General features: G+C 38.2%; 1 protein-coding gene across 3 annotated transcripts in view; it reads right to left on the reverse strand.

Moving 5' to 3' along the window:
* The window catches only part of IRF6 (interferon regulatory factor 6), a 58,864-nt gene that overhangs the window by 7,194 nt on the left and 38,914 nt on the right, over positions 1-12,756 (reverse strand). For all 3 annotated transcript variants that reach the window (XM_060772825.2, XM_060772824.2, XM_060772823.2), the window contains exons 2-4: positions 4,106-4,282; positions 1,583-1,787; positions 712-834 (exon numbers count right to left, since the gene is read on the reverse strand). In XM_060772825.2, coding sequence (XP_060628808.2) covers positions 712-834; positions 1,583-1,787; positions 4,106-4,279 — 502 coding nt within the window. In that variant the 5' untranslated portion in view covers positions 4,280-4,282. The remainder of the gene's footprint in view (positions 1-711; positions 835-1,582; positions 1,788-4,105; positions 4,283-12,756) is intronic.

A 12,756-nucleotide genomic window follows, 5' to 3' on the forward strand; every position in this document is an offset into this window, starting at 1 on the left:
ATTTCTTTTCCAGTGTGATCTGCATCATCTCCCTCATGGGGCATGCCAGCAACAAAAGTGACAAAAGAAGCTGCAATTTCGTTTACATCTGTTCATAGACAGAAGTAGCACTGCACCAAGTATCTTTATGAAGATCTTTGGACAAAATAATCAAGGGTGAGGTCCCAACATTTTGAAATAGGTTAGTGAGTAGCAAAAAAAATCAATTAATATGTGGAACTGATCGAGCCATCCCTATGATTAGGCAAAGTGAAGCATCTGCTGCAGGTCACAGAGGCTGGAAAGTGGAGAGCCATGGCTAGTTTGACCAGTGTTGAAGCAAGATTCAACTTCCGTACCTGGAATTATGAGGAGTGAGGTCTTGCACCCCAAGCAGCAAAACACCATGGACCCAACTTGGTAATTTCACATTATAACAAAACCATTACAATATATAAACAGTGAAGTTGGAGAGCAAGCCAGCAACTAGAAGGAAGTGGAAACCAATTATGTGATACCTCACAAGTAGCATTACAAACAATTCTCCTTTTTCTATTTTCTGCAACACATTGATTAATCAACTGATAATGAAGTGGCTGATCTTTGAAATTATTGATTTAGATGTTGCCTGAGACATTAACAAGATGTGGCATTTATAAAAAAAAATAACCACTGCTGAAATATACAGATATTCATTCAGTACACACTCTGTGCCATACTGTATGTACTAACCATTGATAGTAAGAAATGGAAAGGTGTCCTGTATAGGTACGTTCTGAGATTGGTTCAGTTCATCCTCATCTTCGTCATCAGGGTCATTATCCTTTTCATCCCATGGAACTGAACCAGTAGAACCTGGAAGAAAGGCATTAAAATGAGCAAGTGATGTGCATTTTTGTTGTCAAAAGAGGACAGTGAAGAAATGCATTTGACTTTTCTGTGAGCTATTACAGAAATAATTATTCCCAGTAGCACTTGTAGAATGACATAAAGTACAATAAAATCAGTTGTTCCAGCACAAACACACACACACTTCATTTCTGTATCTACAGATGTGCTAGGAGAAATCCCAGATTAATTACAACAAATAAAATTTCAGGAAAAATGGCCCTTCAAAGAATGTGCTCTTCCTTGCACGTAAAGAAGTAGGAACTGTCTACAAAAGCTTGTGCTTCCAATGTCTTTCTCTTAGTCTCTAGAGTGCTCCAAGTTTCCTTTGCATATTGTTTTATTACTAGTGTACCTGGCTAGTATCAACAAGCTAAAGGAGAAGCAAGGGTGATGGGGGAGACACAAAGAAAGCTGGAGGCAATGCAAAGAAACTCCCTAAATCCAATATCTTTCTTTCTCCTCCTACTCCTACACTTAATTGTGAAAGACTACATATGATCCTCAAAGCTTTTCCAAAAAACCCAAGCATTCAGGGGACAATACGTACAAGATGGCTTCATTCTTACCGAGAAAGGAAATTAACCTAAAATTAATTTTGTGTCAAAAATGTTGCACCAAGAATAACCAAATATGCTTATACTGACCATAAAATTGCTGAATGCAAAACTAGTCTGATGCTTCTTTTAAAAGCAAGTGTCTCTGTATTTCTCACCTGGGTTAATGATTCCTCCTTGGGATTGTGGGATATCACAGACTTCATATATTTTAATGGGATTCATTGGCACTTCTTTGGTGCCATCGTACATCAGATTGAATTCCCGGCTTTTGTTGAGTGCACACCTCAGCTGGGCTTTCCATTTAGCAGGGTCAGGATCATCAACTCCTTCCTGATATTTTCCTGTTTCCACGGCCCATGCCTGGGAGCAAAGTACACCATGCTCAGTTAAATACTGTCATTGTGCCAGCTTCTGTTGAATCATGTTGCCAAACTCACATCTATCACGTGCATCTAGGCAATAAATACCTTTTACTGTAGCTAACTAACCATTGCTACTTACAGGCTCAGATCTTTCCAATACAAGCAACAGAAGAAAGTATCACATAGGGATTTTCCAAATCAACATAATTCTGTACAGTCTAATGAACCATTTCTTCATAGACTACCAGGCTGAATCCAATGAAAGTCAACTCAATGGCAAACAAGCTTTCCTCAACTTTTTTAAAATATGGGATTAAGTTTCTGATATTATCTAGATAACATGAATTTGCATACAAATCTTCCAGAAATCTCTTAGAGCTTGTTAAACTTACACGAAACAGCAGTAATCATAAATGGCTTTCCTCCCGTTTTTTAAAATTTTTATAAAATTATATTTTAGACTCTTCTGTTTGGGAAATGGCATTTTAATAGTTCATGTGAAGGAAGGTAAAAGCCATCTAATGAAGCAGTTAAATCTTAGAAGGCAATCTTGTGCAGGTCACTCAAAAGCAAGTCCCACAAAGATACATAACAAAGCTCAAACATGAGAAAAGGTCAAGAGTTGAGAATCAGATAATTAGAGCCTTGAATCTGATGTTTCCCAGAATGGAAGGTACTAGGCAGCTTCAAAGGGAAACATGCCACAACCTGATAAAGGCAGGTACAGCTTAAAAGTATACACAGGGGAGATAAGACAGTGAGTATCTTGTTGAGAGGAAGGGAGTTGTATCTGCTTTTGAAAGCAGTAATGAATATATCAAATTGATTTACCTTTCGGGTTATGAGTGTGGTGCTGTTTATATAAAGGGTGCTAGATTTGTTGTTGTGGCGTGCTTTCATGTCATTTCCAACTCATGGCGACCCTAAGGCAACTCTACTGTGGGCTTTCCTTGGAAAAAATTGTTTGCCATTGCCTTCCTCTGGGGCTAGGAAAGTATGACTTACCATATCTGAGTGGGGTTTTGAACCCTGAGTCGTAATCCAATACTCAAACCATTATTCAACTAAACAGTGATAGATACTAGGCAGGGACAATCCATGGTTCTAAATTATTCTAAAGTACTTACAAAACTAGAATGTTCTGGTGCTTTGCTTCTAAAATGTTGCTAAAGTTCTGGTGGTGAAAATTTCAGAACTCTAACAAAACTTTCAAAATTTCATTATTATTTTGTTATTGGAAATGTTCATGACAGAACCAATTAGGAACTGCCATTTATAATGAAATTTTGAAAATTTTGTTAGAGTTCTGAAATTTTCACCACCAGAACTTTAGCAACACTTTAGAAGCAAAGCACCAGTACCCACTAGTTTTGTAAGTACTTTAGAACCATTTAGAACCATGGATTGCCCATGCCAAATAGAAACACAGAGTTGTATTCTATATACACAAAATAGTTTAACTACGGCCCCTTCCACACAGCTGAATAAAATCCCACATTATCTGCTTTGAACTGGAATATATGGTAGTGTGGACTCAGATAGCCCAGTTCAAAGCAGATATTGTGGGATTTTCTGCCTTTACATTCTAGGTTATTTGGCTGTGTGGGCAGACCCTCAGTAGGCAGAAAACAAAAAGAAGACTAAATGTTACCACTTCTGAATTAGTATAATGTAAAGATTAGAAAAACATATTCCAATATTTTTTAAAGCCTTCAGTATTGAAAAAGAATTAATAGTGTTGAATTACATAGTGGAACATTAAACAAAACATTAATAAGGGATACCATACTTTTATTTAATGAAGTACCATTTTCAGAAAAGCTTGGTTAGTGCTTTGTTTTGAAAGCTATTCATGATGAGTACCTTCCAATACAGAAAAGAAAAGATGAAGATCTAATCACATCCTTATGATACTGCCTTGCACCATCAGGACTGTAACTGCTTTGAAAATTCAACTAATCTGACAATGATTCCATGGAACGATTAGACTAGTATATAGCTAAATATTATGGCATTCCACTAAAACAAAGTTTAAAATAGTTTCTGCCACATAATCTATTTTCCAAAAGTCTCTGCTAACTGCATGAATCTGTGGGACTTAAATATACAGGTAAATGTGAATTCAGCATCAGCAGCAAAAGGCAACACCAAGCCACAGACTCAAGTATTGCAAACACTTTTACTACTATGTCTCTACCCTTGATTCAGGGAGCACAGGGAATTATGGATGTGTGCTGGTCCTCACTAGCTCAAATTTCCCATTCAATCTACTATACTATGTCCATGTTCCAGTAATGGAGAGCATTCTTCAGTTACCTTAAAAATGGTGTTTTCCTCCTCATGCTGAGGACTGTGTCGAGTTGCATGCTTCCAAGGGATCTGAAACCGCTTGGCCTCTCTGTTAAGCCAAACAAGGCCTGGATACATACCACTGTCTACCTGAGCTACCAGCCAGGGTTTCAATCGAACTCTGCGTGGGTGTAATGCCATTATCTGGAGGGGGAAAAGCACACAATCAAATAGCAAACAAACCACTGAGGAACTTTCATTTTCTAATGAATCGAGCAATAGAAACCAATTGTAACTGCTTTTGACAAACTTATGCCAACTCCTTCAGTTTTCTTGAGGGTCTAAAGAAACACATTCCAATCAACTTAGCTGTCACACAGATAAGCTAAGCAAAGTATGCATGGCCCAAAAATGTGAATGAGTATATAAAATTAAATTGTAGAGCACTGAAAACTCTTAATGTCTTGAGAGTATCCACTGCAACATGGGATATAACCAATGCTCAAACTGGATGACATCAGAAGGACTTACAACTCTTTGTATCTGGTAACAATCAGCACTATATATTTCAATATACATGTAGCAAATCAGCTGTGTTTTGGTTTACTCTCTCTTTTTTGCAACATTTAGGACAATTTAGAATCATTCTGACATAATAATATGATGCACAGTGCTGGCCAAAGTGGGGGCACTTGCAGGGAAATGTCTGATATCATGAGAAGACTGAGACGTGACAATTTGCCATGTTTGAATATCTGAAGAGATGTCATATAGAAGATGGAATGATCTTATTTTCTGTTTCCTGAGACTAGATCAATGGATTCAAATGATAGTCCAGTGATTAGGATTATACTAGATGGAAGAATCAGACAAAAACTCTCATTTTCAGTAGTATAATACTAACAATAGCATATTAGCAATGGGTAATCCAGCAAGTTCTTTTCTGGATTGTAATAAAACACAGTTAATTGTTCTAATTCTTGTCACTGTGATGGTTCATGATATTTTTAAAAATTCAAAACACAAAGGGAGTTCTCTATTTTATTAATGAGAAAGGGTTACCAAATGTTTAGTAAACACAGTATCTTATACTAGGTGTCATTTTTTGAGTAGCAAGGGTGAGTCTTTCTCAGAAATGTTGACTATGTAATAACAAAGAACTAGAACAAACGTTGTTGTGTGGCTCATAAGACTCTATATATAGGGTGAAGGATTTGTGGTGTCAGTGTGGGAAGTCTAGCCACATTACAAATTTGCACTATCCTCATCTCCTGTGCATGAGAAGCTATAGAAAAGGATCCAAAATATTACACCCATAGACATTATCAAGAGCCCCTGGTGACGCAGCGGGTTAAACCGCTGAGCTGCTGAAGATGTTGATCAATAGGTCAACAGTTTTAATTCGGGGAGCGAGGTGAGCTCCCGCAGTTAGCCCCAGCTTCTGCCAACGTAGCAGTTCTAAAACATGCAACTGTGAGGAGATCAGTAGGTACTACTTCAGGGGGAAGGTAACAGTGCTCATTGCAGTCATGCCGGCCACATGATCTAGGAGGTGTCTATGGACAACACCGGCTCTTTGGCTTATAAATGGAGATGAGCACCACCCCCCAGAGTCAGACATGACTAGATTTCATGTCAAGTGGAAACCTTTACCCCTACCTACAGATTGCCAACCAATTTCTAACTATATTATTTTCCTCTTTTCAAAACATATCTGGAGGTCATTCTGTTGATCTTAAATCTTCCATTGATTTGGTGCCCTTATTCATGGTGACATAAGCTTTCATGAGTCTCTTCATACACAGTAATAACACTAGAGGGTCAAATATCTCTAAATAAGGAAAGAGAAAAGTGGAAAGAGGCAAGAATGTTTTTGCTTCTATTTTTCACATTGTCTTCTGCTTTTGGAAAGTTAAAAAACACAAGAGATACAGTCGTCCCTTGTATCCACAGATTCAACCATCCACAGCTTGGAAATATATATATATATATATATATATATATATATATATATATATTTCCAAAAAGCAAGCCTTAATTTTGCCATTTTATATCAGGGATTTTACTATATTTTACTATATCATTAATATAAAGGGTTTGAGCATCCCTGGATTTTGGTATCTACTGAGGTTGTGAGGGAGTCCTGGAAACAGGACTGCAAAGAGATGAAGCCAAGGGAGAAAAATGCCCTGGCACTGTAGGCATGACTCAGCAATAAATTGGTAAAGTAAGATGAACTGCATGCACAAACACCTAAGCTTTGTGTTCCATGGTGCTATTTGAATCGATAACTGATTGTAATAACTTTGCAAATAAATGCCAAGATACATTAGGTGTGCAAAAGGATCTTGTAGAACCTTTGAGGTTTCACTACATAAATATAATGGAGTGGTTAAAAACAAAGAAAGGGTTCTAATACTAATGTGTTGCTCCAACTACTTTTGGCAGTGTGAAGTGCAAAACAAACAAAAAATCGGAGTGCAGCCATTTGCCAACAGTAAGTGACAGGACACTGAGGAGAAAGATTATAAATATCATTGAAAAATAAAAAGAGATAGTCAGAGAGGTGCATCTACACTGAAGAATTAATCCTGGAATGCATAGTTTAGAAAGGCACCACCACTCTTTGGCAGAGAAGTCTAAAGATCCTAGAAAACTACAACTCCCAATATCCCACTGCATTGAGTCATAGCAGTTAAAATGGTGTCAGGTTGCATAAATTCAATAGTTTAATGGACACTTAAAGCTACAAAGAACTGGTGGTACAGTGTATTGGCTGTGCTAAAGATGTGGGCCTTTTTTTCTGCAACACTTTTACAGTCATCCTTGTGAACAGAGTTGACCATTGACCCATTTACCTTGGTAAATGCCAGTGGACACTAGCAAGTCAACCACTAGATACTCTAGTCTCTCAAAAGTCTCTCAAAAGTGATTTCTGCTGTCAGGAGGCCAAACCATATCCCTGAACAATTTTCTTATCATACTGTACAATGTTGGCAAGATGCCAGACACTTAAGGTATGAAGACTTGGATGCAATGAAAAAAATATTTCAAAGGGGCAGGATAGTGGTAGTTTCAATACTCTGATTATGAATGCACAGCAAATGCAAAACCATAGTTGCAGGATTGCTCTACACTGTAATGTACGGAACCCCAAGAAGTTTAATTGTGGAGCATTATAATTATCTTATCTTGGTGACGAAGCAAGAAAGGCAACTTCGCCATCAACTTTTTCTATGCCACTTGCACCTTTTTCCACATAACAACCTGAAATTATTATTTATGCTTCAGCTTTCTAATGAATGTCCTCAGAGTATCTTACATGTTCCACAAGACTGCATGCAAATACAGAAGGCTAAGCAAGGAGAGCTAAGAATTTTAGATGCCTCTGCTCTTTTTTCTCTTTCTGAAAACAAAACCAGCCTTCCTTTGTAGCTTGCCACTTTGAAAGTACGAGCAATGTCCAGTGAGATATAAGAAGGAAAAAGTAGCTGAATCATGTTTCCAAAGAAAAGGTGAATTGGGCCTCAAACACTTACATAGCCCTCACCATCCTTAGCAAAAGCAAAGCTTAAAAATAAACACACACTGGGTTGTGAGTTTTCCAAGCTGTATGGCCATTTTCCAGAAGCATTCTCTCCTGGCGTTTCGCCTGCATCTATGACAGACATCCTCAGAGGTTGTGAGGTCTACATCTATGGCAGGCATCTGCAGAGGTTGTGAGGATCTCATAAACTCTGAGGATGCCTGCCACATATGCAGGCGAAATGTCAGGAGAGAATGCTTCTGGAACATGGCCATACAGCTTGGAAAACTCACCACAACCCAGGGATTCTGACCACAAAGCCTTCGACAGATTTCATAGTGATGCAGTATGGAGGTAGGGTGAAAATTAGCACAGAGTATTACATAATTTAAACTGACTTGGTTAAACAACATAAGCCCTTCAGATCAATAGCAGATTGTTCCAATTTATCAACAATATATATATATATATATATATATATATATATATATATATCCACAAAGTTTCTCCTCAAAGTAGCTGTTCTATAAGTCTCAAACCTTATCCAAACAAAAACAAATGTGTGTTTGTATTTGGTGTGTATTCATGCATTTTAAATTTATTTTGGTCTCGACACATAAGCATCCTAATATTACAAAAGGATTGCTGGTGAAGAATCTAATGGTAAAGAAGAGGATCCAAAGATAATGAATTGTGAGGGGGGAAAGTACACGAAGACTAGCAAAAGAACCGAAGAACACTGATGCCCCATCTAAGATTACATCTATGTGGCCATATCACATAGTTTAAAACTGCAGTACATAGTCAGTGTAGACTCCTCTTATGAAGTTCAATGCTGTTAAACTGCACTATATGAATCCACACAGACCATACAATGCAGTTTTAACTGTATTGCATGGCAATGTAGATGAGGCCATAGAAATATAGACTCAGAAGGGATTCCAAAAATCATGTTCAACTGTCTGCCAATATATTGTCGAAGGCTTTCATGGCCGGAATCACTGGGTTGTTGTAGGTTTTTTGGGCTATATGGCCATGTTCTAGAGCAGGGGTCCTCAGACTTTTTAAACAGAGGGCCAGATCAGAATCCTTCAAACTGTTGGAGGGCCGGATTATAATTTGGAAAAAAATCATGAATGAATTCCTATGCACACTGCACGTATCTTATTTGTAGTGCAAAAAACACTTTAAAACAATACAATAATTAAAATGAACAATTTTAACAAATACAAACTTATTAATATTTCAATGGGAAGTGTGGACCTGCTTTTGCTGATGAGATAGGGTTGTTGTGTGCTTTCAAGTCATTTCAGACTTAGGTTGACCCTGTGCGAGGGCCGAGTAAATGACCTTGGAGGGCCGCATCTGGCCCCCGGGCCTTAGTTTGAGGATCCCTGTTCTACAGGTATTCTCTCCTGATGTTTTACCTGCATCTATGGCAAGCATCCTCAGAGGTAGTGTCTGCCAATAAATAAAATCCACAGCTAAAGCATGTGTGACCAATGGCCATCTAAGCTCTGGTTAAAAACACCCAATAAATGAAAGTCCATTACCTTCTGCAATAGTATCTTCCGTTACCTAATAACTCATGCCATCAGAAGTCCTTCCTAATACTTAATCAAAAATTTGTCTTCTTGTGACTTGAATCCATTGGGGTGGATTCTGTTCTGTAGCACAATTGAAAACAACACATCCTCTGTGTCATGGCCCTTCGGACACAACACCCTTTTTCAGATATCATCTCTCAGTATTCTCTTATCCTGGCCAAAGACACCCTGTTCCCTCAACTGATCCAAAGCTTGATTTCTATGAATTGAATGTGATTTCCTGCTTCTTGGCAGGGGGTTGGACTGGATGGCCCACGGTCTCTTCCAACTCTATGATTCTATGACTCTATGATTCTAGACCCTTTATCATCTTTGCCAACCTTTTTCTGAACATATTCCAGCTTTATTATTCTTTGCCACAAACCTAATTAATGCCAAATAATGTGTGGCTAATTCCATTGCGTTTAGGTACACCTAACTCTGCATATGGTGGAGTTAGAAATCTGCCTCTATCTTTGAACTTAAAAATAAACCTGAAAGACACATAATAAGATATTGGGGGTGTAAGAAGGTATGGAATTTTCAATTTTCAAGCTCTTCTCCTCATAGGTTTGCAGAATGACTGAAAGAACTGACAAAATATACCATCTCAGAGAATAAGCAGGGGGAAACCAAACCCCATATCAGAAAAGAAAAGAAAAACAGATTATTGGGCAACAAGGTTTCACATCAGGGCTAAATGTAGCACCTCTACTCTAGAACTTAGCTACCCAAAGTTGTGGTTCTTGAACCAATGCCAGTCCACTAGATATTGTTTGTCTGCAGTGAAATTCTGATAAATTTATTTATTTATTGTGTAAGAAATGAGTTGAGGGTACAGTTAACAAGTATTTAAAAACACAAACAAAGTTTTAAAACTTGGCATTATGCTAAATGTCCTTTGAACAGAAGCTGGCCACTTGGAGTGCCTGAGAAATAAACAATGGCAAAATATGAGCATAAATATGGTACCAATACCCCCGTAGTAGGAAAAAATACATCAGAGAACAATTGCTGGTAGAAACTGTATGATAGTCATATGAAGTCACTAATATCACTTACTTGAATTTAATTGGGGTAACTGTAGAAAGTGGCATTAATACTAATTTAGCACATATAATCCCTTTCCCTAATACTATACTGGGTTTCACGACTTTCTAGAAATACATTACTAATTTACTCCAGCATTTTTACTTTGTGCTGTTCATTACACAACTGAAACAAAATGTATCACATCAAAATAAGAACTGGTACCAAGTGCTATAACTTAGAAACAACCCCTAAAACTTCTTTCTCTGAAAGTACAAGAGAGAAGAATGAATCGTAGGCAGCCAGTCAGCATTAGACAAGATACAAACAGAACCACACAGGTAAAATGTATGTACATTGCCAATTGTGGATATCACGTGAAAGATCTGCCTTCAGGAAAGCAATACAGTACAGTCAGTCCCCAAGTTACGAGCAAGATAGGTTCTGTAGCTTTGTTCTTAAGTTGAATTTATTTGTAAGTCAGAACAGGTACATTTTTAAGTATAACTCAAGTCAAAGATAGATAGACAGATATAAAATCTTTGGCTAGCATAGGGAAGGGTAAACAACCCTGTGGTATTTGTTTTGCTGTCTGTGCCCCTGTTCAGGAGATTTCACCTCACTTTCAGTCCCTGTGATAATTCGATTTTGAAAAAATTATCTTGTTTTTGAAACAAGGATTGGCAGCTTCAGTGGAGACACCTTTTCCCCATGATAACTCTTTCAGGAATGGGTCAGAGAAAACAAAAGTTTACAACTCTTTTGAAATGGGTTTGTATAGACCTGATCTCACCTTTAAAACCAGTTTGTTCACTTCATTCTTTTTCATAATGAAACTAATCTAGTTTAATCAATTTGCATCACACTTTTCAATTAACACATGAAAAGAGATGTATTACCTCTGGTATCTACTGATTCTGCATCCATGGATTCAGCCATCCAAAGCTTGAAATGTTTTTTGGTGTTTTGTTTTTTTTAACCAAAAGGCAAACCTCAGCTTTGCCATTTTATATAAGGGACATCATTTTACTAAACCACTGGATACAATAGATCCAAGGATTTTGGCATTTCTGAGGGTTCTGGATTAAAAACCATAGCAGATACTTAGAGCCAACTGTAGTTTGAAAGCAAAACATGTAAGTCTGGGATTTTCATGAATGCACTAGGCCAATCTACCATAAATTAATCAGATTAGGGAAGAAATGCAACCCAGAACTTCTTCATTTTGTTCTGTGAATAGCCTGGAATAACACAAATTGTGACAGACTACAGCTTTCATCATTCCTTGTAACGGATCATAGTGGCTTTGACTGATGGGACTTGGAATCCAACATTCTGTGGAAGGTCAAAAGTTCTCCACCTTTATTACATCCTTATTTCTGTTTTGACGCTTAACCATCTATATTCCCAATTATGTTGCAACAATATGGAAATAATTTGCAGCCTGGGAAGGGCTGGAGTTGAGTGGCAGAAAAGGAAAATACCAGCAGAAGCTCTTGAATCAAGGTCTAGCATTTCCAGGTGAAACTTAGGGTCCTTCCATACAGCTCTATATTCCAGAATATCAAGGAGGAAAATCCCAGAATATCTGCTTTGAACTGAGTTATCTGAGTCCATACTCAGATAATGTGGGATTTCCTACCTTGATATTCTGGGACTTAGGGCTGTGTGGAATGTCCCAAAGGCCTCTTCCACACAGCTGAATAAAATCTCACATTTTCTGCTTTGAATGGGAATATATGGCAGTGTGGACTCAGATAACCCAGGGCCCTTCCACACAGCCATATAACCCAGGATATCAAGGCAGAAAATCCCACAATATCTACTTTGAACTGGGTTATCTAAATCCACACTGCCATATATTCCAGTCCAAAGCAGAAAATGTAGGATTTTGTTTAACTGTGTGGAAGGGGCCCCAGTTCAAAGCAGATATTGTGGGATTTTCTGCCTTGATATCCTGGGTTATATGACTGTGTGGAAGGGCCCTTGGTCAAGAACAGCGGAGATGGATGAAGTAATGGTCTAAACTGCATAGCCACATCTTCCTGCGTTTTAAAGCTGGATCAATTCAGACAACAGAGGGTCTTCCATGCAGCCATATAACCCAGAATATCAAAGCAGAATAACCCACAATACCTGCTTTGAACTCGAATATCTGAGTTCACAATGCCATATATCCCAGTTCAAAGATATATCCCAATCCAAGATCATTAGTCTGGTTCTCATCCATTGATTTAAAGCACTGCAGAGTGTTGACATCCAGTCAACACCTACCAACAGAAAAAAAGGGGGGGGGGGGGAATTGCCTTAAAACAAACAAACCCATGTCTACAGTTTAGCTTACTTTAAACCTCAATGCAAATGCGTAATTTTGGGCAACTTCCCCTTGGAAATGTGTTCCTAAATACTCTGAAGCCGCCCAACAACATTGTGTGCCTAAGTTATTTCCTACCTATTGCGACCCTAAGGAGACCCTGTCACAGACTGGTTCTGAAGAGGTTTGCTCTGGCCTCCCTCTGAGGCGGAGAGAGTATGAC

This window comes from Anolis sagrei, chromosome 4 (genome assembly GCF_037176765.1).
Source record: "Anolis sagrei isolate rAnoSag1 chromosome 4, rAnoSag1.mat, whole genome shotgun sequence".
Taxonomy (NCBI): domain Eukaryota; kingdom Metazoa; phylum Chordata; class Lepidosauria; order Squamata; family Dactyloidae; genus Anolis; species Anolis sagrei.